The 26,389-nt window shown below is 34.0% G+C and overlaps 6 protein-coding genes and 1 long non-coding RNA gene across 15 annotated transcripts; 4 read left to right on the top strand and 3 right to left on the bottom strand.

The window, feature by feature from the left end:
• Window positions 1-1,472: 1,472 nt before the first annotated feature.
• On the top strand, window positions 1,473-2,329 carry LOC105803141 (uncharacterized). Its single transcript, XM_012635159.2, has 2 exons — window positions 1,473-1,900; window positions 1,979-2,329. Exons 1-2 carry the CDS (start codon window positions 1,853-1,855, stop codon window positions 2,327-2,329), a joined length of 399 nt encoding a protein of 132 aa, XP_012490613.2. The 5' UTR covers window positions 1,473-1,852.
• Window positions 2,330-5,672: 3,343 nt separating this feature from the next.
• On the bottom strand, window positions 5,673-6,698 carry LOC105803145 (calmodulin). The gene is made up of 4 exons (XM_012635161.2): window positions 6,500-6,698; window positions 6,254-6,411; window positions 6,081-6,158; window positions 5,673-6,004 (listed from the first exon to the last, which is right to left on the bottom strand). Exons 1-4 carry the CDS (start codon window positions 6,573-6,575, stop codon window positions 5,867-5,869), a joined length of 450 nt encoding a protein of 149 aa, XP_012490615.1. The 5' UTR covers window positions 6,576-6,698; the 3' UTR covers window positions 5,673-5,866.
• A 1,364-nt stretch (window positions 6,699-8,062) lies between these two features.
• On the bottom strand, window positions 8,063-10,752 carry LOC105803144 (2-methyl-6-phytyl-1,4-hydroquinone methyltransferase, chloroplastic). The gene is given in 4 exon segments (XM_052624017.1): window positions 8,063-8,462; window positions 9,250-9,556; window positions 9,917-10,324; window positions 10,326-10,752. Coding segments are annotated over 4 exon segments (957 nt in total). The 5' UTR covers window positions 10,412-10,752; the 3' UTR covers window positions 8,063-8,306.
• On the top strand, window positions 10,724-12,327 carry LOC128034892 (uncharacterized). The gene is made up of 4 exons (XR_008191048.1): window positions 10,724-10,837; window positions 11,664-11,687; window positions 11,918-12,047; window positions 12,130-12,327. It is a non-coding gene; the product is annotated as an uncharacterized LOC128034892 (long non-coding RNA).
• A 1,258-nt stretch (window positions 12,328-13,585) lies between these two features.
• Window positions 13,586-18,130, top strand: LOC128031948 (ammonium transporter 2 member 5-like). Of its 3 annotated transcripts, none has more exons than XM_052623884.1 (6): window positions 13,586-14,182; window positions 14,282-14,567; window positions 14,685-16,568; window positions 16,732-17,063; window positions 17,227-17,931; window positions 18,086-18,130. In XM_052623884.1, the coding sequence occupies exons 1-3, from the start codon at window positions 13,595-13,597 to the stop codon at window positions 15,233-15,235; spliced, it is 1,425 nt and encodes a 474-aa protein (XP_052479844.1). In that variant the 5' UTR covers window positions 13,586-13,594; the 3' UTR covers window positions 15,236-16,568; window positions 16,732-17,063; window positions 17,227-17,931; window positions 18,086-18,130. The 3 variants fall into 3 exon arrangements, with proteins under 3 accessions (XP_052479844.1, XP_052479843.1, XP_052479842.1); XM_052623883.1 differs by having other exon boundaries at window positions 13,595-14,182; window positions 17,879-17,931; XM_052623882.1 differs by lacking the exon at window positions 16,732-17,063 and having other exon boundaries at window positions 13,595-14,182.
• Window positions 16,426-18,506, top strand: LOC105803147 (guanine nucleotide-binding protein subunit gamma 2). Its single transcript, XM_012635171.2, has 4 exons — window positions 16,426-16,568; window positions 17,879-17,931; window positions 18,086-18,130; window positions 18,217-18,506. The coding sequence occupies exons 1-4, from the start codon at window positions 16,443-16,445 to the stop codon at window positions 18,299-18,301; spliced, it is 309 nt and encodes a 102-aa protein (XP_012490625.2). The 5' UTR covers window positions 16,426-16,442; the 3' UTR covers window positions 18,302-18,506.
• Window positions 18,507-18,694: 188 nt separating this feature from the next.
• LOC105803146 (uncharacterized) lies at window positions 18,695-21,186 on the bottom strand. 7 transcript variants are annotated; one of them, XM_012635165.2, is made up of 4 exons: window positions 20,963-21,186; window positions 20,479-20,573; window positions 19,928-20,346; window positions 18,695-19,706 (listed from the first exon to the last, which is right to left on the bottom strand). In XM_012635165.2, the coding sequence occupies exons 3-4, from the start codon at window positions 20,327-20,329 to the stop codon at window positions 18,930-18,932; spliced, it is 1,179 nt and encodes a 392-aa protein (XP_012490619.1). In that variant the 5' UTR covers window positions 20,330-20,346; window positions 20,479-20,573; window positions 20,963-21,186; the 3' UTR covers window positions 18,695-18,929. The 7 variants fall into 7 exon arrangements, with proteins under 7 accessions (XP_012490619.1, XP_012490622.1, XP_012490620.1 ...); XM_012635168.2 differs by having other exon boundaries at window positions 20,479-20,549; XM_012635166.2 differs by having other exon boundaries at window positions 20,479-20,549; window positions 21,085-21,179.
• Between the last annotated feature and the right edge of the window lie 5,203 nt (window positions 21,187-26,389).

Genomic DNA, 26,389 nt, shown 5'->3' with positions numbered 1-26,389 from the left:
TTAGTCATGGTAACTTTATGTGATCTTATGAAAATCTTGCATCTTTTGTAGTAGTGATCATATATTTGTGTGGCATTATTTTGTGTAGATGGATCGTAATCAAAATCAAATGGCAATTGCCGGAGTTGTGGCTTCAGTTTTAGCTTTTGGGGCTCTTTGGATTAAAAAATTAGAAACTAGGAAGGAAATTGCTTCTCGCCCTCGTGTGAATCGAGATTATGAAAGAGAAAACTATATTAATAGTATTTTATATAGTGGTGACCAGCATTGCATTGATATAATAAGGATGAGACCGATCGCCTTTTTTAATTTATGTGATATTCTTAGTACGAATAATTTGTTACAATCGTCTAAATCTGTCGATATTAGGGAGCAAGTAGTTATATTTTTACATATAATTGGTCATAATGTAAGGTTTCGAGTGATTGGATCTAGATATTATAGATCAATTCAGACAGTTCACCATTACTTTAGGGTTGTATTGAGAGCTATTTTGAAATTGTATAGACTAGTTATTAGATTACCTGATGAGTCAACTCCTAGTGAAATTAGAAACAATCCAAGGTTTTATCCTTATTTTAAAGATTGTATTGGAGCATTAGATGGAACTCATATTCGTGCATCCGTTCCACTTAGCATGCAAGGAAGATTTCGTAGCCGAAAAGGGGGGACGACACAAAATGTATTGGCTGCCATTACATTTGATTTGAAATTTGCCTATGTTCTAGCTGGTTGGGAAGGTAGTGCACATGATTCTCGTATTTTAAGTGATGCACTTTCACGCCCAAGAGGATTAAGAATTCCAGAAGGTAATATTTATCACAAATAGTTCGATAAGCTCATAGTTTATCAAGATTAATTACGTATTGTAAAATTGTAGGTAAATATTATCTTGTCGATCTTGGATATGGCATCCGAATTGGATGTATTACCCCATATCGTGGTGTCTGATATCATTTAAAAGAGTTTGGTGCTGAAGGGCCTGAAAATGCAAAGGAACTCTTTAATCTTCGACATTCATCATTACGGATCACTGTTGAACGTGTTTTTGGGATTTTGAAGAAACGGTTTCGTGTATTAGATCTTTGAACCATTTTGGAATTTTCAAACTCAAGTAGATATAGTTTTGGCTTGTTGTATCATTCATAATCATATAATGGGAGTTGATCCTAGTGATTTACTTAATCAAGGATTATACGAGGAGTCCGAGTTTGATTCGATAATACAAACTCTCACGAGCGAGAAGAAAGACAAGAAGCAAGAGAATGGTCGCTAAGAGAGATGAGATTGCGAAACTATGTGGACTGATTATATGGCTAGAAATATTAGGTAGATTTAGGGCTTAGGGTTATTATTTCTATGTTATGTATGTTTTAGATCGATGTTTTTTTTTTTGTAAATGTTGGTTGGATAATAACATTGTCAAATTTTAGATTGTTGGATTTTGATATATGTCTTGAATTTGTTAGATATTGATTATGTTTTAACATTGTTGGATATTGAATTGATTATTATGTTTTAAGCTTGTTGGATATTGAAATTATTGACAATGACAATTATTTAATGTAGAATGGGTAAGGGCAACACAGAAGGGACCTCCAAGCAATTCAGGTGGACAAAACCGATGGAACATGTTTTCCTTGAAATTCTAGCAGAGGAGGCTCGAAAAGGAAATAAGCCTTCTAATACTTTCAAATCAGTTTCTATTAATCGAGTTGCCGACGCCATTTCTTCTAGATTCCAAGTCCAATGCGATACGAAGCACGTGGAAAATCATTTGAGGACAGTAAAAAACCAGTGGCAGATTATATGCAAAATTCGAGGTGAAAGTGGTTTTGGATGAGATGATAACATGAAAATGATCACATGTGATAGAGCGACATACGATGCAACAGTGATGGTAATATATGTATATATATGTTAAGTATAATTCAATTGTTTTTTACTTGTTATTCTAATTGTGTATAATATCCAACAGGCACACAAGAAGTATGAACCATTTTTGAATAAAAGCATTGATCATTATGATGAAATGGCTGTGGTTGTTGGCAAAGATATGGCAACAGGGAGTTTTGCCAGAACATTTGCTGACATAGATTTGGATGATGGTAATGAAGATTCAATGCCTGTAGACTGCGACAATGAAGAGGCTGAAGAGGTAAGAACAAATGTATCTTCATCTGGCACATCCAAACGTAAAAGAAAAAGTGGTCAAGAAAGTCTCGTTGATGAACAAATTAAAATTGTGGGTGAGCAACTTGGCGAAATTGCTAATGCTTTGAAACAATTTATGCCGACAAGACAAAGACTGACTTTTACGAACAAGTGATGTCGATGGAGGAAGAAGGATTTGATGATGAATTCTTGTGTTCGTGTGTGATTATCTAGGGAGTCATGAATCAGAGGCCAAAATGTTTTTAGTTAAAAGTAAGAAGCATAGAAAAATTTGGCTTCAAAAATTTTCTCAGGGTTGAATATATTGATACTTTTATGTGGTGCAATATTATGCACTTGGACAATGTTGTTACTATGTGGTGTACTACTAATTATGTATTTGGATAATATTATTTCTAGTACTCATTATGGTTTCAAGCAATTTATAATTATTCAATATTCTTACTAGTACTCATTGTGGATAATATTTTTCAATTTATAACGATCAATATTGTAGCTTATTATTGAGTATTATTATAAATAAATCATTGCAATATATGTAAAAACAATTTAAAATATAAAATTTATTAATATATATTAATATATGTAAAAACAACTTTTCCGGAAAATATTTTTGAAATCATCAAACAATGAGAAAATATTTTATCTGATTCAATCAAACACCGTAAAATATTTTCCAAGAAGTCATTTTGAGAAAAGTAAAACATTTTCCGAAATCATTTTACGGAAAATATTTTACTGCCAATCAAACAGACCCTTAAAGAATTTGATCTTTTATGTTACAAAAATTATAAGGAATGACAAATTAGTCGAAGAAGCTATATGGAAGGAGAAATGGAAGCTAAAGGTGTGAATTTGGGGGTCTTGATCTTGGGCTTTGGGGGTTTAATTGAGAGAGAGAAGGAAGGTAAGTTGGAGTTGGAGGTGAAGATTGGGACATTAATGTTTCAAGGAGGAAGGTGTATTGAAACTCGAAGACGGACGGTTTGGTTGGAAAACATGTTTGGGAATTTTTTTCCTCTTCTTTTCTCGAGAAAAAAATGAAAAAAAAAAGAAAAAGAAGAGAAGAATTCAATGATTGATTTAAATTTCAATGTAGTAGAGTAATTATGGTAAATATGTTTAATTAATGAAAAATTAGATTCCTTCAACAAAATAGGTTTTAAGGGTTAAAAGAAATTTAAGTGGTTAAAAAATGTTAAATAGTTGAATAGAGAAGATTATTTTAATTAAATTAAATAACCTATATGAAAAGATTGTGGAATTCAAATGTTACCGTTAATATCGGGCAACAATTCAGTTACTATATCAAAATAAATAGATAACATTAGTGATTATATCGTAATTTTTAAAATTTAATAATCAAAATATAATTTAAATCATACATAAATAATTGATTTTGTAATTTATTCTAGATTTAAGAACAAAATAATCCTTAATTAACAAGTATTAGAAGCAGTAGTATGGCAAAAGAAAACATCATTCGAACTTTGTAAACGATATTTTAAGAGAAACAATCATGAATCCTGAATATAAATCGATAATCGAACACTTAAAAATACCGAAAAGAAAAAAACTTTAATCAAGTAGGTCTTATACGGATATAAATCTAATATACTTATATGTTAATTAATTTATTTTAGTAAGTAATTAATATTCCTCTGGCCAAAATGGAAATTTAATATTCGGAATTTTTAAATATTGTGAGTTTTATACCTTAAACTTTATAAAACAATTTATTTGTCGTGTTATATATTATTTTATACATGTTATATACTTTTTTAAATTGTAATGAAAATGGTTATTATATCACTACTTCTATTAACTTCAATTTTTTTTGGCTTAGTAAAAGCTCTCAAATTAAAAAAATTTTAAACCCTATTTTTTACACTTACTTGGGTATTTTGAATTTTCACAATATAATAAAATACCTAAAATTTTTCAAAAATAGCAATTAAGTCCCTATTTTTTGCATCCAATTGAATACTTGAATCGCCTTAACTTTTTTAATTAAACCCACTTGTGCCACAACCACAACGTGACATGGAAAAAAAGATAAAAATAAAAATAAATAAAAGTTGTAAAATGATTAAATTTTAAATTTTTTAAAATTTAAAAATATAAAAATTAGGAAAAATTATAAAATTGTAAAATAAAATAAAATATATACAAATATAGAAAAAATATAAATTTTTATAAAGTCGTAAGAAAATTATAAAAATGTAAAAAATATAAAATTTGTAAAAAATTATAAAACTATCATACTAAAAGAAACATTTTATAATTTTCTATAACTTTTATTGATTTTTATTTTTATTATTTTTAAATCATATATCATGTTGTGTTGCATCACATGATAGCTTTAACAGAAAAAAATCTGGGGTTGTTAGCTTTAACAATCAACGGTTAAAGTCAATAGTTAAAGGGTCTTTTTGATGTATTTTATAATTATTTATGATTTTGATAAAATTTTATAATTTTTTTACAATTTTTATAAATTTTTTTTCTAATTTTTCATAAATTTTAAATACTTTTTTATTAAAATTTTATAATTTTTATTTATTTATAATTTTTGCCACATGTGACGCTGTGGTTATGACACAGGATAACTTTAATTGAAAAAAAGGGGCAGTTGACTGTTAAAGTTAACGGTCAAAGAGCCTTTTTGATGAATTTAACAGTTCAAGTATCCAATTGAATGCAAAAAGAAAAATCAAGGGCTTAATTACTTTTTTTGAAAAAGTTTGAAGGTTTTTTTTTTATGCATTTTGAAAGTTCAAGTACCAAATTGAGTGTAAAAAAAAAACCAGGGGCTTACTTATTTTTTTGAAAAAGTTTGAGGGCTTTTTGCACCCTTAACCTTTTTTTTTGCCAAAAAAATAATAATCCCAATGTTTAAACATTAACGACACGTTTGGCTCAGTAGAATAGATAGCACTGTAATGTAATAGAGTTAATTAGAAATTCAATTGTTTAGTTGAATAGAATGGAATAGAACTGTAATAGTATTCTTGTATTTAATTGAATAAATAGATGTTGTAATAGTGTAAGGAAAAAACTGAAATGATAAGAGTATCCTTAGCATAATTTTTGTTAGGTAGATGATAATTGTTATTATTGTTAAATTTTAATAGGATTTTTATTAAATATAATTTAACAACATGCTTAATAATTACTTAATATACTTATTTTATATTAAATTATATTAAAGCAATTCAAATATTTTATTTTTATATTTTTGAGTCCAAATTTTAAAGGATTAACTTAAAAATTAATTTGGTTTTGTTATTTAATGTTGCATGGACTAGGATGATATTAAAGAATTGCTATTTCGGAAGATAAGGAATAGGAAAATAATAACCATCTTACTAAATAGGTATTACATTCAACCAAACAAAATAATAATTTACCATTCAATAAATAAACGTGTTGTAAAAGGAAAGAGAAAAAAACTTGACTTTTAGAATTGGACTAACGTGGACAAAGAAAACAAAATTAAAAAACTTGACTTCATTTAAAGGTTTAATTTAACTTAAATTTAAATTTAACGAGACTATGGAATATCGAAAGATAAAAAAAAGGAGAGTTATTTGCAGTATGGTACAAGGTGAGGATATAGGAGATGTAATTCCATTCTCCAAAAAAAAAAAAAAAAGGTTAAAAGAATAACTGGAAAATGAGTTAGAGGTATTTAGAAGGCCATCATCATCATCCTTGCAAACTCCTCATAGCTGACTACTCCATCTCCATCCACGTCGGCTTCTCTTATCATCTGCTCTGCTTCTTCCATTGTTAGTCTTTCTCCCAGATTCATCATCACTTGTCTCAACTGCATGGCATTTAATTCAATATGAATTCCCTCCACTTGTCAAATTAGATAAGTGATGGGTAAGCAATGTTTTTACCTCGTTTGCTGATATGAATCCATCTTCATCTCTGTCAAATACTTTGAAAGCTTCTTGTAGTTCATCCATCAAGTTTTCCTGTCACATTTATGTCCATGCTTCATTCTCCACTTTGTTAAGCTTAAAAAGAAAAAAAGAGCATCACTTGCAAATAAAAATTGTTTAAAATTTACCTTCATTTTACTTGCCATAATATTTAAGAAATCTTTGAAATCGATGGTCTTCCCATTTCCTTCAACATTAGCCTCACTGAACATGCCTTGAACATCCTTTGTAGGGTTTACATCTAATGTCCGGATCACTGCTGCCAACTCTCCCATGGTAATGAACCCTGCATTAATGTTCAAAATATAGGTGTGAAGGGTAAACTTAATCTTCACTAATACTGATTAAGACAGAAAACGACAGTATGTGCGTACCATCTGAATCTTTATCGATCAAGCAAAAGGCTTCACGAAACTCAGAAATTTGATCTTCTGTCAATGTATCTGCCATTCTGGATTTAGCGATGAAATAGGAAAGAAATGAAAGGTAGAGGAATAAGTTAGTTGCCTCCTTGAATGGAAGAATAGAATATAAATAGGGGAGTTGGTATACTTCAGCCAAAAGGAATTGGAAATATTCAAACACGCTTGAGTTTGAATTCCATTCAAAGCATTAATTTTTTCAGAAAAGTAATTGAAGCCTTGAATCAACTCCCAGGAAAAAGGTTTAGAATTTCCATCAAATTCTGTGTCTTGGACTTGGCATTCCAACCCAAATTCAGCTACACCATGACTTTTTATCTTTAATTACTACCCTTTTTTTTGGGTTCACATCATAATCTTTGATGAAGTAGATCTTATATCTCTCTATTTCTTCTCATATCATAATCATAATCGTGTTTAAAAATTATATAATCATATAAATTTTGACTCTCCCTTCTCCTCCTTTATTTTAAAAAGGAAGGAATAAAAAATGCTACATTCAACTAATTCTGGTCAGAGTGGTTATTGTAACATGAAGATTTTTCTAGCATAGGATTCAGGTTTCACACGGATGCAATTTCTTTCCTTCACCAAAAATAATGGTAATTGGAGCAAATATTGGCAACCATATTCAGCAAACATTCATTTAATCACTTTTTCCCCCTCTCATATGTCTACTTCTTACGCGTCTTTTTTTTGGGGTTCTGAACATCTTACGCGTTTCAAAGAAGAAAACCTATAGTTTTGGCTTTATAACTTAAAGGAATTTGATTTAAGACTATTTGCTTTTATTTTGTAGATATAGAAAAATTAAACGAATTTTAAATGATGGACAAAATCAAAAACTATTGATTAGAGTGTAGTGATCAACACATTGCGCTTTTATTGTGAGATGATAATCATAAATCTCGAATGAAAAATACTTCGGTCATACCAAAAACAAAAACTATTCATTATTTAATAATACTAGAAAAGGATTTTAATTGGTTTTATATCATCAAGAAGAATTCCTTACTTTACAATTTCTATATCGATATTAATTATGATTATCATATTCAAATCGAACCAACCGATTGAACCGAAAATCAAATATCCAATCTATTTAACTCATACCATAAAACCCAAAAACGTAAGAGAAAATTTGTTGAACTAGTAAACAAGACTGACTAGACAGGGTAAAAGATCCATTACAAAATTGTTTGAACTAATTGTTATTATTTATTTGTATTTATGAATTTTTTTTTAATTTTATGAAAACTGATTACCGCATTGCTTATTGACAATTTTAACGGATGTACTGAAATTGCGAATCAGAGGCTCATATTTCGCTGCCATGTAGTAAAAAACCAGACGGCTTTGGGAGATGCAAATTAAACAAGGGCAACAAGCTTCACTTAAAAAGTAAGAAACGAAACGGGTAATGAAAATGCTACCACAAACATTTGCCAATTACCCCCTCTGCCTCTAGTATGTTTCAGAAAGCTAATATGGTAAACTTGTTCATAGAGGCTGATCTGCTGAATTGATCCCTAGGCTGATCTCTGGACTTTTTTATTTTCTAATCTCTTGTTTATCTATGATAATTCAGCTTTGAACAAAGAAAACAGAAAGCTAATATGTTACACGAAAACAGGCTTGAAGATCTGAATTAAGAACAGGATAATATTAGATGATAAAACACATAGCTAGAAGATGATAAAACACATGACTAAAGAAATATAGGCAACTTGGAAGGGGCAGCAGCAGGTACGGCCGCTGTTTAGATTGGTTGACCTTCCGGCACAATTTGATCCTTCAACCACATATAGATAGGGACCAATACATAATACGTAGCTGCCATGGTACCCAGTATAAAGCGCAACAGGAATGTTAATGGGTTTATTGGTTTCGATACATCCTCTGCCTTCGGGCCAAGCTGAAAAAGAATGATAAATGAAAGCCAAGAGAGTTTAGTAACACGATAAAATAGGCCTCACGTCTACATGAAATGCTATTTTCTGAAAGTTTCACTATTACAAATACAATACAAGTACAAATAAAAGTCCACCCAATTACAATGTAGAATCAAACTAGTACGTGGATGAAGAACTGGAAAGATTCAGACCAAACCGGACAAAATTCACACATGGTAGGACTGGAAACCCAAATATCGCAATTGCGTATGGTGAACTCGAACTTAGATATTCAAAGACCCAAGACTTCCGCCTTAACCAACAAGCGGAGGCCTCATAGAAAAAAGGATTAAGTAACCTGCAATATCGAAGGATATTGTTTTGCACCACACACACAAAGTACCCATGTAGAATGTACTCGATACAATGACTTCATATTATGAAAGAAAGAGGGAAGGGGAGTGACTTATGTTTAGTTACTAGTTACCAAGGGGAAGAAAATTTAATATTTATAAACCGGTGATTGAGAGTTGATGCTGAGCAAACAGCAAAAGCAGAACCAGAATTTCAACAATATTGGAGACAAGGAGATTGAGGCAGTTCCAACAGAGTAATTATAGCTTATGATTATGAGTCCTTAAACTGGAGGCTAACATAGGGGAACTATGTACAATACCCTTACCTCAGATATCAAATCCTTTGCTCATAATACGGGATGTACAAGATATACAATACATGCATGGTCAACAATAGAGAAAAAGTTCAACTAAATGATGCAGCGAGCCATTGACCACATCAAAAAGTGATTACCTGCAAAGGAGAGTCCCCAGATGCAGGTTTGACACCAGTTACAGAGCACCCCATGATCAAACCATGTCTGCGAACTCCACGATACCACTTAGGGCCAATCCTTTTGAGTTGGACATCCTTAAATCCAGCCTTTTCAAACCAGTCAATGTACTCTTCCTCCTTAGGGAAAAGCATCCAAACATCCGCAAAGAAGCGTGACAACCAGAATGTCGGGTACACAGGACCAATCAGACAAGCTTTTCCTCCTAGTTTCAACACCCTGTATGCTTCCTTGATGCCCCGTTGTGGGTCTGGCCAGTACTCTATGCTGAAAAACATAACAGCATGATCCCAATAAAACTTCACCAAGTTACCATCTCCCCTCCCTTAAATTCAAAATAAATCATCCATGCAAACCAGCTAGCAAATTACCATATTTTATGATTATAGATTATATACTCCGAGATGCCCCAATTGACAATATCTTCTACAAAACCATATCGTTGAGACAAGAACAATAAAACCAATCTATAATGACAAGGCCAATTAAGCCATCGTGCATAACAATTACAAAGAGCACCATCCAACCACAAACCCCCAAAATTTTACATCTTATTGTGAAAACATATAGTCAGTGCATTTCAAGCAAACAAATTCCAGTAACACCAAAAGAGTTGGAAAAATGTACCTGCCAGCAGACACATATCTGTCGGCATAATCAGTACGGAAGGGGAGATCTTCTGCATCACCTTCAATTATCCTGCACTCCTTCAAAGACTCCTTTTGCTTAGCCTTGGCAAGCTGGTGCGGAGATTGGTCGAGTATTGTAACATTCTTAGCATCCACATGCTTAACGATACCCAAAGTAGTGAAACCAGTTCCACCACCAACATCTACAACAATCATGTTCCTGTTGTTGAGATCGGCTGGCTCAAGTGCATCATCCCTCATGTCTTCAGTCCAGTGACCAGGGTTTATCACATGGTCATATATAATTGAGAGGAACCTGTAGAACCAAAAAGCCTCTTTTTTGTGTTGTATGAATCTTGGTTGTGAAGCTGGCCTTGATGCTGATAAGCCGCACTTTGGAGCCATTACCTGACCCAAAAAAATCAACCCTTCTTGGGGTTACCCCCCTAATGAGAGTGAAGCTTTCTGCTCCATTAAGCATGGAAGAAGCCATGGATTAAGCAAGCAAGCAAAAAAAAAAAAACCCACAATTTTAAAAGCTGCAATATTTACTTGTTGAAAGATTTGAGCAAAATATCAATTACCAAGATAAACACCTTAAGGTAAACGAGATTGGAGCAAAAAACGGTACCGTTTTGGGCTAGCTAGGTTTAGTATTTTAGCGTCTGGCTTTCTGCAACTTTGGTTGAGACTTAAAGGAAACGGACACCACAGCTTTTGGACAGGACTCTGCTCTCCGGCGGTTTCAGTCTGCAGGTTTATTTATTTATTCACTGTAGTTAGAAATTGTTTGTTACTCTAGCTTGAATCAATTATTGGGCTGATGTTTGTGATTAGGAATTAATGGTTCAAATGTAGTGAAGTAAGAGCAGTAAATCAGCTGATGTTGGCTATACAATACGCTTATTTGTCAATCGTGGTTCGTGGACTCTTTACTCTCCTCATGTTCCTAATCCAATTCATTTCTCCAACTACTTTTCTTCCTTTCTAATGAGAAATGAGAATGACATATACATGAAAATTCTTCGAAAGAGATGATTTATGGTAACCTTCCTCTTTTATAATCTTTCATTCCTTTCTTTTTCATTTTAAGTTTAACTTCATTTCCAAGAATTTTATGTAAATAACAATTGAACAAATCAACTTCTTGTCTAATATCTCAGTTAGCAATTTCCTTTTTTAAAAAAAATTTGACAAAAGTAAAAAAATATATCTGTCCATATGTCAAACTGCTAAAGATCAAAAGAATTTGGACAAAAATATAAATTCAAAAACTAAGTTTATACTTAAAAATATAAACCGAAGCAAAATTTTTTCCTTGGCCGGCCTAGAGTTTTTTTTAACCTTATTCCCAGACTCCTCCCTATTCCTAATTCCCCTTTCTAATTTCTTTGGCTATTGTTTTTAAAGTATCTCCATATTTCTTTAGCTTTTTTTTTTTGCTTCTCTGGTCTCCCTGGTTTAAAAAAAAAAAAACCATGGGAGGTACCCAAGAACCTTCTGCTCATTTATGGTATATTCTTGCATATTGCTTCTCTTTTTCATTTTCATTTTGTTTGTGTTTTTGCAGCATTGGATTCTCAAAGAATTTTAGAATATTCATATGTTTTTATGCTTTGATGTTATATGTGTATATATGTATATTGTGTGGATGCTTTGAGTTTAATTTTAAGGTTTATTTTCATAAAATAATTAGCATTTGATGATTTGAATAATTTTCTTCTTCTTTTTTTATGGCTTCTCAGGTACCAAAGATTCTGCTCGTTATGGTACTTTTGAATGCATCCTTTTTGGACATTTAGCCTTTGAGTCCCTCGTTTGTTTATGTTTTGCAGCTTTGGGTTTATGTATTTATACTCATGTTTGATCTTTCCAGGCCTCTTTTCATATATATATATGATGCATTTGTAACCATTGCTGTTTCTTGCCATGTTGTTCTTTAATTGCTTTTCAGTCAATTTGTTCACACTATCTGTTTGTTAAAATTTTCCACTTGTAGTGGTGAAACACCAATTGACATCAAACTAACCAAGAAAGCCTCCGAAAGAAGAGATGGGAACCTTTTCGGTTTCGCAATACACGGAGACGGCAACATCGAAACGCTTTCTCCGACACGACTGCAACTTGTGGTAATCAAATCATTCATTTATTTTATATAAGAAAACATCAATGCTCTTTGCTAAAAACATGTTGGTGTCATTTTTCGGATAGGTGAAGGAGGGTATGCAGAAGGGAAATTGAAAACTGGAAACCTCGTTGCGATTAAGCGGCTGAACCATGGTCCGTCGGAAGAGATAACCATCGATTTCTTATCTGAGCTCAGAATTGTAGTTCATGTTGATCATCCAAATATTGCTAAGTTGATTGGTTATATAATATATTTTTTAAATTTATTTTATATATTAAAAATATATAATAATAAGGGTCGGATCCGAGTTCAGCACATATAAAATAGGTTGGGTTTAAACAAAGTTTAAACTCATTTTCACGTCAAATTTAAGCTTATCAATCAGATCTAAAATTTTGATTAAATTTAATCTCGACTTGATCTAACCTGAGACATAAAACTTTTAAGTAGAATGAATCTCAAATTGTAATTAAAAATTAGAAAAGTAAAATGAAGAGTTTGGGTCTTTGAAGAGAAAAACTCTAGGGCCATAGGCCTATTGCCTTCTCCCATTAAATTTATTAATTTGAGCCTGGACGTAGTCCAACAATCATTAGTCCAAGAAAAATGAATGCACTAGATTTATTTTTGTTTCTAAATATAGGTTCTATATGTGGTTAGTGTTCTTGAAACATAATTAAATTTGTTGGTTAAATTGATTGAATTGAAAACTGCTCAAAACTAATAAAAGTTTAAAAAATTGGGATAAAAATCATAAAATTTTTATTTTTTTTTAAAATTATGAATTTTTAATTAATTATTTAATTGTTGTTAGTTTAGTAATTGAATCGATCAAATTGATTGAATCAGGAATCAATGGTTTGATCAATTCAACCACTTAATCAAATCACTTGTCCAATTATTGAATCACTGTATGTGAGATTCTAATATTGTACTATGTCATCACTTGAAAATTTATATAAAATGAACATACGGTGCATCCTGAAATTCAGATAAAAGGGAAAGAAGGTGTAAGGTGTAAGGTGTAAATGAATTATTATTTTATCATATAATAAACTCTTGGACAATATCTTCGATAAAAAATAAAAAGCTTCGACAATATCAAAAGGGAAAAAGGTTCCAGTAAATTTTGATTTGGAATTCATTCCCTGACACTAACAGCTTTTGGATTCCCCGCCATACGATGATAAAACAAGAAAAAAACACCTCAGATCTTAACTTCTTATTCTGACGTTTATATTTCTTGTTCCCTTAAATCACTCTCGAAATGGCACATTTAGCCCTTAAGACAACACCAGTCTACCCACCAAAAGACATGAAATACAACAAGGTCATTGATATATTTTTATACCTGCGCCGGCTTAGACAGAAAAATTTACAAAGACGACATGATCCAGACATGTTACAACAATTTTTGAAACCTTTTTTGCCAATGTACTTGGCTCTATATAAGCACATCCGAGCCTACATCATTTATTGTCATACATACCGGACTCCGACGTCTTAATTGTTAAGCCTCACACACAAACACACCAGGTCCAACACAAAATGTCTCTGCCGTCTAACTTGAACCCTGATGAGGCTAGTCCACCCTGGCTGAACAAAGGTGATAATTCTTGGCAGCTAACTGCAGCTACCCTGGTGGGTCTCCAAAGTGTGCCGGGTCTCGTAATCCTATACGGTAGCATAGTGAAAAAGAAATGGGCTGTGAACTCAGCCTTCATGGCACTTTACGCCTTTGCAGCGGTTCTTGTATGTTGGGTTGGGTGGGGTTACCGGATGTCATTTGGGGACAAGTTCATTCATTTCCTAGGAATGCCCAATGTTTCCTTGGACGCTCAGTACCTCATCGAGCAGGCTTTTCTTGGATATTTGCCAAATGCAACCATGATCTACTTCCAGTTTGTGTTTGCAGCTATCACTTTGATTCTGGTGGCTGGGGCATTGCTTGGAAGGATGAATTTCCTTGCATGGATGTTGTTTGTGCCACTTTGGTTGACATTTTCCTACACTATAACTGCCTACAGTATCTGGTGCCCTGAAGGGTGGCTATCTAAGAAAGGCATTATCGATTACTCTGGAGGATATGTTATTCATTTGTCTTCTGGTGTAGCTGGTTTCACTGCAGCTTACTGGGTAATGACCAGAATATTATATTACACAATCAATGTTATTCTATTTTTTATAAGAAAAAATGGTTTTTAATTGAGTCAATTGTTGTATAAAATGGTGAAGGTTGGACCAAGAACCACCAAGGACAAGGAGAGGTTCCCACCAAACAATATCCTGCTGATGCTGGCAGGGGCAGGACTACTTTGGATGGGATGGACTGGTTTCAACGGTGGTGATCCCTACACAGTCAGCACCGATGCATCGTTAGCCGTCCTAAACACCCACGTCTGCACTGCCACAAGCTTATTGACATGGCTCATGCTTGACATTATTTTCTTTGGAAAGCCATCAGTGATTGGAGCCACACAGGGAATGATCACTGGCTTAGTTTGCATCACCCCTGCAGCAGGTAAAAGACCATGAGCTATGATAATAACGTGCACGATATTACCTATAGATGCATGACATGACAATGCATTTATATATAGATAGTAACCAAAGATTTTTGTCATCGTGCTTTGGTTAGGAGTGGTGCAAGGTTGGGCAGCAATATTGATGGGGATGATGTCTGGTAGCATCCCATGGTACACCATGATGGTCCTCCACAAGAAGATAGGGCTCCTCAAGCAAGTCGATGACACCATGGCGGTGTTCCACACGCATGCCGTAGCAGGTAGCCTAGGAGGCATCCTGACTGGCCTGTTTGCGGTGCCTAAGCTCAACCGACTTTTCTACTTGGTAGATAACTGGCAACACTACATTGGTTTTTTCTACGGACTCCATACAGGTCACACCGAAGCCGGGTTCAAGCAACTCGGTATTCAATTGCTAGGAATCGTATTCGTAGTGCTCCTCAACATATTCACCACTAGCGTGATATGTCTGTTGATCAGGCTGATCATTCCACTGAGATTAGCTGAGGACGAATTGCAAACCGGGGATGACGCAATCCATGGAGAGGAAGCTTATGCACTGTGGGGTGATGGGGAGAAATATGAATCTAAGCTGAATTCGATTTATGAAGAATTCCCACCACCATCAAAAGGTGGTGAGGTTCAAATGAATCAAATGGCTTGATTTGATCATGTGTGCTTCACAGTCACACATTGTGGGGAATTGGTCCCATAACTTCCTCTGAATGTTTGTTCCCACTTTCTTACTGTATTGTCTGTTTGATTGTCGTTTTTCATTTCTAATGATTAGATTCCACATAAGTCGGTTGAACCAGGAAAGCAAAAAGTGAGAAATTAAGGTGCCCATCGATAGAAATAAGAACCCTACCAAGCTTTCACTCTTGTATTTCTTGTTGAATACAATCATATGTTTTGGTGCTATTTCAACTTTGCATTTTCCGTTCAGCTTTTCTTTTTTTGTGAATTTATTTTTCCTATTGGAGACACTCTTAATAAATACATCTTTGACATTGTCTTATAATGTCTATGACACCAAACCAATTTATACCAATTAACCCAAAGTCATTCAATTTGAATATTGTGAAAAGAAAATAACAGTTAGAGAAGCTTGTCCTTTAAAATGAAATTTGTTATTTTGCATAGCACTCTTGTGATTGTGAAAGCTTCTGCATTAGTATCAGTGCTCAAAAAATTCCCAATGGAGATGGCTGGGGGAAAAGAGGAAAAAAAGAAATGCAGTGGATTGAGACAAAAAAGAGCCGAAAGGAATGACTAAAGTGTCTAAATGCAGATGATGGTATAATAGAAATAGACAGCAGTGATAGGAGAATTTGCCAAACAGGGGTGGACCGATTTTCCCTATCAACAACGAAAAGGGAATTTTTCTCCGCTGGCCGCCTGCTACAATTTCTCCACTTTTTCTCATAAAATAATTTCAATTATTAGTTTACTTCAAGTTCGGGACATTTGATATTAAATGCCAAAAGATTATCAAAATGGGTTGATTAGGAATAAGGAAAGGAAAGGAAGAAAAGGTTGTCCATTGTTTACAAATATTATTATTTTATTTTTGTGTGTGTTCATTTTTTAGGAAACCAGCAAAAGCAGAACAGCTTTCGAAGAAAACAGTGAGGAAGAAAAAAAGTCGTTTCGGAGTGAGTAAATAGAAAGGAAAATAAATAAAAGATCAAAGCTTTGTAATAACTTCAGATCTGCAAGTTTTTAAAAGAGTTGGTTGCCTTTTGACTGTGTGCTGTGAAAAAAATTCGAAATTCTGAAAAGAACTGGAATGATCCGCTGTCGTTTTAGAATGAGCAAGCCGCATTGAGCTTTTCGATCTTTGAAGCCAGGCAGGGCAGGCGAGAGTAGTAATGGAGTCGGAAACGGCGTCGTCGGCGGATGAACAGCAACTGTCCGGTTCTGCAGCTGATACCAGAGGCAAGCATCGGATTCTTGCTGAACTTAAGCGTGTCGAACAAGAATCCAAGTTCCTCGAGGTTATCCTTTTCTTTTTCTTTTTCATGTTTCTATTTTTGCTTTCCTTCTCCCTCTTTTTTCCCTTTTTCCTCTTATTTCTGGATTTTGCTTCAGTTATATTTTGCTGCCTCTTGTAAACTTTTTTTTTCCATAATTCTCATATCCAAATGAAATTTTGTTCAGTGGTATTATTTGGGTAATAGTTTTAGTTGGAAACCAAGATCTTTATGCTTGAGTTGAGGAGGAAAACTATTCATGGTAGATCTTAGCATTGGGCTGGGAACACGAGACAACCACATCCAAAAGCTAGCTTTCGATAGGAGAGTCGAAAGTCCAAATAAACTTCCTATAAAATACTATAAATTCAATGTGGTATTCAAGTCAACTATCCACTGGAATCCAAGCGCCCCTATGGGTTGGCTTTGCAATTTAGAACCACGCCCTAAAAACTAGCTTCCAGGGTGAAAGACCTCGGCTCCATACAAAACTCTCACTACTGTCATTGTGGAATTCAGGTATCCTACCTAGCAATTAGTATCATGAGTGGTTAATAGTTTTCTTACCACTTACGTGAGGTCCAATTTAATAGGCTTTTGATAAAAATTTTAGATGTTGTGCTGGAGTACTGTAATTTATTTTTGCAAAATAGTAATTCTTGGACTTGCAAAAATCTGCCAGGGATGTTGCAGATATGCTCTTCATCAGGTTATACTGATGTTTAGGAAGTCCCAATTGGAGGCGGGATGAAGTTCCAGATCAGTCATGTTATGGCCGCTCTATATGGGATGTGCTAAACTTTCTTTCTTTTTGTCCCATTTTACCTAATGAAATAATCTTTAGTTCTTAAAACACCATAATCTGAATTCTGAACTTTGTCGGTCTTGATTGCTTCCCGTATTTGAAGAATTAAGGTGATATTCAGTGTAAAAAGGGCTGGATGAATCCGTGTCATGACTAAGAGCTTTTGGAATTATTATTTGACTTTGACTTTGACTTGCTGTTCTTGCTAACCGTCACTTTGATTGGTCATGCTTTTAGCAATGTTATGCACTTGCACCACGTAATAAAACCTATATAGAGTACATTAGCACCCCATAGACTAGCCTAATTAGTATGAAGTTGCTGATCATAGGCTCATAAATTTAGCTTTTGTCGTGCCCATTTTTGCGCATCTTTACTGCTTTCTTAGGCAGATGATGATTTCTAATTGACATGTCTTACTTTGAGCAATGTCAAACTTTAGTGACTCAAAATTTTGCTGTGTGCTGAAAAGGTACCACATTACAGTTTAGTATGTCTTATTCTTTCATGTATTTTTCATTTTTTCCAGGAAGAGATGGAAGAGCTTGAGAGAACTGACAATGTATCAACATTGTCTGAGGAGTAAGTATAATAATTTTCTTTCCAAGGAAGTTGCACAAGTAGGAGGGGGAGGGATGGGATATTGGGATCTAAACGGTTATCATTTTATCACACAAAAAGTTGTATGCTAACCAGTTTGATTGGAATTAATATCTATCTCTTGTTTCCTTCTCAGGTTGCTGCTTATCATGGAGACAAGACCTGATCCACTACTCCCATTGTAATTACAACTTGTTTTGTTCTTGTATCTTTTGTTTTAGATAAAGTTGCATTTCCCTCTAATTCGTGGGTTTATTCTGATCACAGAACAAATGGTCCTATAAACCCATCTTGGGATAGATGGTTTGAAGGGCCCCAAGACGCCAAAGGTTGCAGATGCCAGATTCTCTGATTTGAGGCAATCTAACTTTTGTTCCCAAGACATGTTAAAATGTTACAGCTGATTTGTTTATGTTAACAAATGTTTCAATTGACTCTTTCAACAGTGTGCAATACCAAAAAGTTATGGATGACTCAGATTAAATTGTATAATTTACTTTTCTGATTCAGAAATTTGTATATCAGATGCATCTCCTGCAGATATGAGCTTCCAAACAGATCATTCTTCTCTTTGTTTTGCCTCTTCCCGAAGTTGTTCCATATATTACCTGATTCTATGAACTTGTTTCAGGACAGTAACTCTGATTCATGAAATGAAAATCCAAAGTATTAACGTGCACAATTTCAGCTCATGTCATGCAGTCATTTCAAAGTTAAGAAAGCATCAGAGAATGAGACATGGCGATGAATTAACAGGAACTAAGAATTGGAGAAAGTTATTTCCACATACGACCGATATTACGAAAGCAAAGTGACATTCAAGTTATTCAGTCAAATCAATTTTTTAAAGGCATGAGTTCCCGTTATTGGCCCATGAAGGTTAAGCTCTGCCTGCAAGAGATTTAGATGCAATAGCTCTCACATCTCTAAACTGTCAATGGTTGCGCAGTTCCATAGGCAAGATACAGACACATGCAAGATCAAAGAACTTGAGCAGACAAAAGGTGTCTCAGCTGGAGTAGGTGTTCCTCATCTGAAATCTTAAGGCTGAGGCGGAGATTTGTTAACAGGGTTTCCTGCTCCCAAGATAAAGGACCTGAAGCAAACAATGCCTCCATTGTTGACTTGTAAGCACGAAGCTCTAGTTCATGGATATAGTATACTTTGTTCACAGGAGGCAAGGGCAAGTCTCTTTTGCCACACAAAGAAGGGAAAGCTGACTCAGCATCGGAATTATTCGGTGTGTTGTCCATCAATTTATGAGAGAATGGGATGACACAGTCACCGTTAAAACTACAGCTAGCAACGGAGCATTGATCATTATCTTCAGTAGACCAAACAGGCGTAGAAGAATCATATAAACAGCGAGGAATTTTGCCTTCCATTCTGCTATTCCTGTTAGTTGATTGCTTAATGAAGTTTTCATCAACCGCTACATGTGAGCAAGAAATATCTACCTGCTTATACGAAGGAAGAGTTCTCTTTCCATCACAGCCTCTAGAATATAGAGATGGTTTCCTTTTCTTGAAGGTTCTGCCAAAGAGGGGGTCCATATTGTATTCTTCATATTGATGGGCAGAGCCTTTACTCTTTGCTCTCATAGACAGCCACTTGGTGATATTATGAGCCTCACCGTTGTTATGTTCTCCCTCTTTATATCTTGCTTTAGATTGCATGGTTGTGTTAAAATGCAATGATGTCCTAAAACGCAAGCCACCAGCTCGGTATGGAGTTTTTGGTGTAAAATTCTCAGCAACCTGCAATGTATGTAGTCTGGTTTAGATATTCTGGTTGGTTCAATACATTAGTTAGGACTTATCGTATGAAGTTTGTTCTTTAAACCCTCTCATAATACCAAATCTTAAGAACTACTATGATTATTATAAGAAATAAGAGTAAAGATAAACCCCAAGCAAGAATCAAGTATACACATTTAGACAAGAATATAGGAAAAAGCATGATGATGTAAGTCATCTACCTTCCCTATTACTATCCACTTGTTGTCATGCCAAGCCTGCCTAATCCTTAAACTTGATGCATGAAATTCCTTAAGTTGTATGGACCCAAAGAACTTAATGACAAATCGGCTGCTGTTGTTTAACACTTTTGCGACCTTTGCAACCCTCCAACACTGAGTATCAAACACCTCAGCTATATCCCCAACTGCCCAACGCTTACCATTTACACTTGGAGGCAGGGGTCTAACATCCATCCCTCGCACCTTCTCTGCGACTCGTTTTTCTTCGTGGTCCACGAGCAGTTTGTACCTAACAATATAGTTGTCACCATCTGCTGAAATTATATTACCAGTAAACCAGGAGCCGTATGGATCATGTTCTCTTCTTAACACCTCCACCAAGTTCCCTTGTTTGAACTTCATACTGTCCAGGCTTAATCCTGGATAAAAATAGTAAAAAGAAAATAGAATTAATATCATAAATGTGAGAACTATAATATCTGAAGGTTTTATTACAAAGATCAAGATAGATGCTTGAAAATCTATGGTGTGAGAGTTGCAGCTAGACGTACCAGATCAAGGGGGTGACTCATTAAAAGTGTTGGAAAGGTGTAAAATTCTGGAACTTCACGGCTTAATTCAGCTATAAGACATGAAACCAATAATCCTGAAGAATTACTTATATAAGAAAACTAGCCAACAGAGGTATAATCAAATCTAAATCAATTCATTTCTCCACAAAAAGGAAAAAAATCTAAATCAATTCATTAGAAACAAGTATCCCAACCTTGATAATAGGTTATTCTGGGAACTTAAAAATAAAATTGATTCAACAAACAGCGATACCATTCATCATATTCTACACCAAACTCAGATGAACTCATGGAAACCAGGTTTTTCATTGACAGTTGGGTACATAAATCAACTCATGTTTTAGCAATTCCCAAAGATACCCAGAAAATGTAATTGTTTTCTTTATTTAATTTTAAAAAGAATTTCTTTATTAGAAAAAGGCATCAGTTCAAAAAGAGAAAAAGAAAAGGAAATAATACTTACCCAGAATTTAAAATCTTATAAAGTACATGCTAAAATAAAAACAGACTGACCCAAATTAAAATTTACAACCAATATAGAACTTTGTTCAATCCAAAACATTTAATTAATTGAAGGAGACTGGCCTGAGAGTAAAAGAGAAGAGATGGAAACGAACAGGACGCAGTCACTAACGCATCTTTACGCAAAAAATGGCTTTATTTTCGCTCTCTTTCGATTATTTGTTTTAAGTACAGCGATGAATAAAAATTACTATTAAAATACTAATCATTAATTAGGATTACCTTCAGCCTTTGTATTTTGTTACTAACTTAAAATGCAAAATTTCAAAATTTAGGTATTGATCACGTTATCGACCAAACTTTCGGGGGTCTTGCCTAATTGTAATCATAGGGATCCTTCATATAATTTCTTTTTCCAAAACCAATATTTTTGCAAGTACGAGTCTTCTCCTCCATCTTTAATGGATGCCGAATGGCCCCTTTGCGTTTCTTTGTATAGTTTCATCGTTTTGGACTAAATCTTTGCTTTGTCGGACCTTGGGCTTCATTACAACCTTCAAACTCCCATGTCATCCACTTTATTGGTGGGATTGGCACATTATCATGGTAATAGGATGTGATTATCAAGATTGTAACATTACAATATTTGGTACATTGTGAAATTATTAATTAACATTTCAAGAAAGTTGGAGTAATGAAGGGGATATTAGTATAAATTTGTAGCATTTTTAGGAAGTAGTTTAGGAGTGGAATAAACGGGTTTTTGGAAATATTTTTGTGCGTAAATGAAAATTGATTTCCGAGTTAAGTCAACTACAAAGAATTTTGGAGTGGAGAAGTTCTTCTGGGCTCCGATATCGGGAATTGACACTTCGTCAGGAAATTGAGGAAGTTCTAAAGCACGAGGAGTTATTGTGGTTTCAGAAATCTCGATCTATGTGGCTTATGAATTGTGACAGAAACACGAGCTATTTTCATAGTCAAACATTGACTAGGCGGAGAAAAAATAGAATTGAGGGTCTTATTATTGAAGATGATTGGTGTTTCGATGATGAGGTGTCAAAGAATCATGTTGTGGATTTTTATAAAGATCTTTACACTATGGACTCTTTGGTTACTGGTTACTTTTCATGTTATGGTAAATGTAACAACACGTTTTCAGTAAAATTGGAACAGTAATTTTGTGACCACAAATACGAGGTCAGAAGAACATTCATTTTAATATTATTTTATGGTCTATCGTATGATAGAAATATCGTAAAAAAAATTCATTAAGAAATTTTACCGTTTACATGTCTAATCTGATAAAAACGACTAAATTGCATAAAGTGCAAAATTACATTCTAATAGCTAAAGGTATTAAATAGCTATGAAATTTTAAATTGGATGTCTTAATATAATAAATAAACCATTTAGAGTAGTTAGTGGATAAGAATGATTATTAATCATTGGAAATTTAATAAATTATTAAGGTTAATTTTAGAAAAAATGATAAATGATGATAAATAAATAAATAAAATAATCTAATATCATCATTTTTACCAAATAAAAGAAAAAAATGGAAACCCTAGCCATGGAAGCTTGAAGTTAGCAAGCTTATTTTTACTCATTTAGGTATGTATTTTTGTTCCGTTTTTAATAATTTTATATTTCCAAGATCGTAATAGCTTAATCTAACTATCTCAAGGATTAATTTGCAAAATCGTTAAAGTATTAGGATTTTGCCATGGATGAGTATGCTTGAACTTTGAAGTTTTATAATAGAAAATGAAAATTTTTGTTAGATAAACAACTTTTGTAAAGAGAATTTTGATGAAATTATCAATTAGGGACTAAATTGAAAAGATGATAAATTTATGGTAAAATTCTAAATTTTTAGCTGCTATTAATATGTATAAAAATCAGCTAGGCTTGAATAAGAATTATGAATTTCATTTTCCGAGCCTAGAGACTAAATTGTAATAAATTAAAAGTATAAGGGTAAAATAGTAATTTTGCCAAAAATGTGTGTTGGACAGAATTGAATATGAATTATATTAAATTAAGTCAAATTCATTCGTATAGATCTGGATAGACCTAGTACGGAGTTAGATCGAGGCAAAGGTAAAGTAACGGATTAGTAGCCTTTATATCTACATACACTTGTCGAGGTAAGTTCGTGTAACTAAATTGTATATTTATATGTTTTAAAATTGAATATTATTGTGTGTGATTTGTACAATTGTCATGTATAATTATCAATCACATATCCGATAATTTCTGAGTCTCGTTTGAACCTTAGAAATTCGGAGGATACAAATGACATGTCCTTAGGGTTACCGTTTTGGTTGTAGTCCCGCATGTGTTGCGGACACCATAGCTCTCATGAGCTTCCCGATATTTAGCTTGCATGAGCTTCCCAATTTCAGCTCTTATGAGCTTCCCAATATACAGCTCGCATGAGCTTTCTGTTATTTAGCTTACATGAGCTTCCCGTTATATAGCTCGGAAGAACTTCCCGTTTACATGGTCATATGAACATACATGTATATGAATTGACGGATTACAGTTTTGTACACTTCGTGTGTACTACCCATGTATCCAACGATATTTTAAACAGTTCAACGAGCAATGTTCTGCTATGAGACAAAATGAGTTTGGTACAAACTATCACCGGTATATACATGGAAATGATATTACTTGATATATTGAAACATGATTTGGTTGATACATGTATGTAGAACTTGCTTAATGACTATGTTCATCCATGATTATGAGCTATTATATGTGTTTAAATGGCTAACATGTTGAGGTTATGTGTTTAGGCTTTCGGCCAAATTGGTTTGAATATGTCTTATATGCTTACCTTAAATGTGATTAAATGGTAAGTTAAATTCTATGTTGTACGAACTTACTAAGCTTAAAAGCTTACTTCGTGTTATTTTTCCATATTTTATAGTAATTCGGAAGCTCATTTGGGTTGGAAACTAGTCGGAGTTGAATCACACTATCCATCGACTCTTTTGGTATTTTCAGTAAATTAATTCCGGTTATAATGACATGTATATGTTATTTTGGTCAATGTTGGTATATAAATGTTTTGTTGAAACTAGTCATTTGAATGACTTGTGTTTGGTATATTTTGGTGTGTATAGAAGTAGCCTTATCATGTTTGGAATGTGTTTGGAATTGTTGAATGATGGAAAATTATAGGTATATTGAGAATTGGTTGATTTGGTATATTTAGCAAAATTATGCATATATATATTTGGTTATCTAAGAAATTTTGGAATTTGATTGACATGTTTTCAAATTGTCATTTGAATTACCTATGGGCATATTGGTTGTATGTTATGATAATACATGTTTAAGACTTGATTTTAGCTTTATTTGAATGCCTTGTTATGACTTATTGATGTGCAAAAATGTTGAGTTAGGTTAATGACAAATTGGGTGAGAAATGTGGCTTGGAAAATGGCCTATTTTTGTCCACACGGATAGAGACACGAGCGTGTGACCCTTGTATCTTTTAAATTGTGCAAGTCAGTATGCTTACACGGCCTAGAACACGGGTAAGTCTTAACGCCAGGGAGATAAGATTCGCCGTCGTGGCTTCAATCTGCTCCACTGCAACGTCAGGGAAGTAAGATTCGTCATTGTGGCTTCAATCTATTCCATTACAATGTCAATGCGATAAGACCGGTGTCTTCGATCTGCTTCGCTGCTAGTACAGGAAGGCAAGATCTGCCATTTTTAACCTACTCACTTCTTTGCCGGTGTAGACAAAGTTTGGTATCTTGATCTACTTCACGCCAATACAGGAAGACAAGATCTGCTATTTTCAACCTACTCCACTCTGCTCAGAGAGATAAGGCTGAAGTTTCACCGGTTTGTTCTCTGGGGAACATGACCTGTATTGTAATGGCCCAAATTTGAGGTTATCGGAACAGTGGTTTCGGGACCACAATTCGATGAGAAAAATTTTATTTTTCTTATATTTTTATGGTCTACAATTTCACAAAATGATTTTGTGAAAATTTCGTTCGAAAATTTCGACGTTTGGGCACTCAATTTAGTCAAAAGGACTAAATTGTAAAAAGTGCAAAAGTTGAGTTCTACATGTTAGAGGTGTCCAATTGTTATGAAACTTTAAATTGGAGGTCCTTATATGGTAATTATACCATTGGTAACTTGGTAGACAAAAATGGACATGAGATAAGTGAAATAGAAAATTTTTAAGTTAGGGGCAATTTGGTAATCTAGTAATTAAAATGAATTAAAAGGGAAAAAGATGGCAAATTATGCTCATCTTCTCCATATGAACGAAATCATCAAGGGGGGAAGCCATAATTAGGGTTTTCAAGCTTCCAAGCTCCATAGTAAGTGATCCCAAGTCCCGTTTTTAATGTTCTTTACGTTTTTGAGATCCCAGTAGCTTAATTTAGCTTATTCTAGCAATAACTTAACCTAGGGTTTATATTTGGAAAAATACCCATAGGTGAAAAGTGTTTGTTTTGATGTTTTATGATAGAATATGAAGCTAGAAATTATGTTAAACAACTTTTGCTAAGCGATTTTAAGTGAAAACGAGTAAAACGACATAATCGGTAAAAATACCTAATGTTCATAAGTACATGTTAGAGTGGGAATTTGATGTTGCCATAGAAGGGAAAAATGTTCAGAATGTTATAAAACATAAGAATAAGAGATGAAGTTTAATTTCCGAGCCTTGGGGCAAAAATATAATTATGTAAAAGTTTAGGGGCAAAATTGTAATTTTGAAAAAGTTAGAGTCGTGGGCTGTTTTGATGAATGTGATTATTAAATAAGTTAAATTTACTATTTTAGATCAAGAAGTACGAAACTTGAGGTTAGGCAAAGGGAAGAATAAAGTTGAAGACTAAGTTGGTGAATTTGGCTATAATTGGTACCGAGGTAAGTTTACGGTAAATAAATGCAATATTTCAATATTTATTATTAATGCTGTTAATTTCCAGCAATTATGAATTTATTTTATGAATTTATTTGATGATGATCCAAGCATGAAATGATAGAGAATTAAAATTTAAAAGTCCCGTTGATACATAAGGATGGTCTTTGGATACGAATGTCATGACATTTGGGTAAAGAGATCCCATGTAAGACCATGTCTGGGCCATGGCATTGGCATCCTTAAGATCATGAGAGGCCCCCTGTAAGACCATGTCGGGACATGGCATGGGCACCGAGACGAGAGGTCCCATGTAAGACCATGTCAGGACATGGCGTTGTACTGAGATGAGAGGTCCCCTATAAGACCATGTCTGGGACATGGCATGGGAACCAACATGAGAACATCCCATGTAAGACCATATCTGGGACATGGCTTTGGCATGTTATTATCAAAAGAGACCCGAGTATCCTTATTATTCCAATGTAGCTCAACGGGCTTGTAAACGAATCATGTTCA

The sequence above is a fragment of the Gossypium raimondii genome, chromosome 11 (genome assembly GCF_025698545.1).
Source record: "Gossypium raimondii isolate GPD5lz chromosome 11, ASM2569854v1, whole genome shotgun sequence".
NCBI classification, from domain to species: Eukaryota; Viridiplantae; Streptophyta; class Magnoliopsida; order Malvales; family Malvaceae; genus Gossypium; species Gossypium raimondii.
The sequence above is the reverse complement of the archived record's forward strand: the minus strand, read 5'-3'. Positions and strand labels throughout refer to the sequence as shown.

Coding starts and splice junctions, on each gene's coding strand:
- LOC105803141 (XM_012635159.2), top strand. CDS start 1,853: ATGAAAATGATCACATGTGATAGAGCGACATACGATGCAACAGTGATG. Junction 1,901..1,978: donor CATACGATGCAACAGTGATG/GTAATATATGTA, acceptor AATATCCAACAG/GCACACAAGAAGTATGAACC.
- LOC105803145 (XM_012635161.2), bottom strand. CDS start 6,575: ATGGCAGATACATTGACAGAAGATCAAATTTCTGAGTTTCGTGAAGCC. Junction 6,412..6,499: donor GATCGATAAAGATTCAGATG/GTACGCACATAC, acceptor ACATTAATGCAG/GGTTCATTACCATGGGAGAG. Junction 6,005..6,080: donor GATTCATATCAGCAAACGAG/GTAAAAACATTG, acceptor AATGCCATGCAG/TTGAGACAAGTGATGATGAA.
- LOC128031948 (XM_052623884.1), top strand. CDS start 13,595: ATGTCTCTGCCGTCTAACTTGAACCCTGATGAGGCTAGTCCACCCTGG. Junction 14,183..14,281: donor GTTTCACTGCAGCTTACTGG/GTAATGACCAGA, acceptor AAAATGGTGAAG/GTTGGACCAAGAACCACCAA. Junction 14,568..14,684: donor TTGCATCACCCCTGCAGCAG/GTAAAAGACCAT, acceptor TGCTTTGGTTAG/GAGTGGTGCAAGGTTGGGCA.
- LOC105803147 (XM_012635171.2), top strand. CDS start 16,443: ATGGAGTCGGAAACGGCGTCGTCGGCGGATGAACAGCAACTGTCCGGT. Junction 16,569..17,878: donor AAGAATCCAAGTTCCTCGAG/GTTATCCTTTTC, acceptor CATTTTTTCCAG/GAAGAGATGGAAGAGCTTGA. Junction 18,131..18,216: donor CCTGATCCACTACTCCCATT/GTAATTACAACT, acceptor TTCTGATCACAG/AACAAATGGTCCTATAAACC.
- LOC105803146 (XM_012635165.2), bottom strand. CDS start 20,329: ATGAAGTTCAAACAAGGGAACTTGGTGGAGGTGTTAAGAAGAGAACAT. Junction 19,707..19,927: donor AGTGGATAGTAATAGGGAAG/GTAGATGACTTA, acceptor CATACATTGCAG/GTTGCTGAGAATTTTACACC.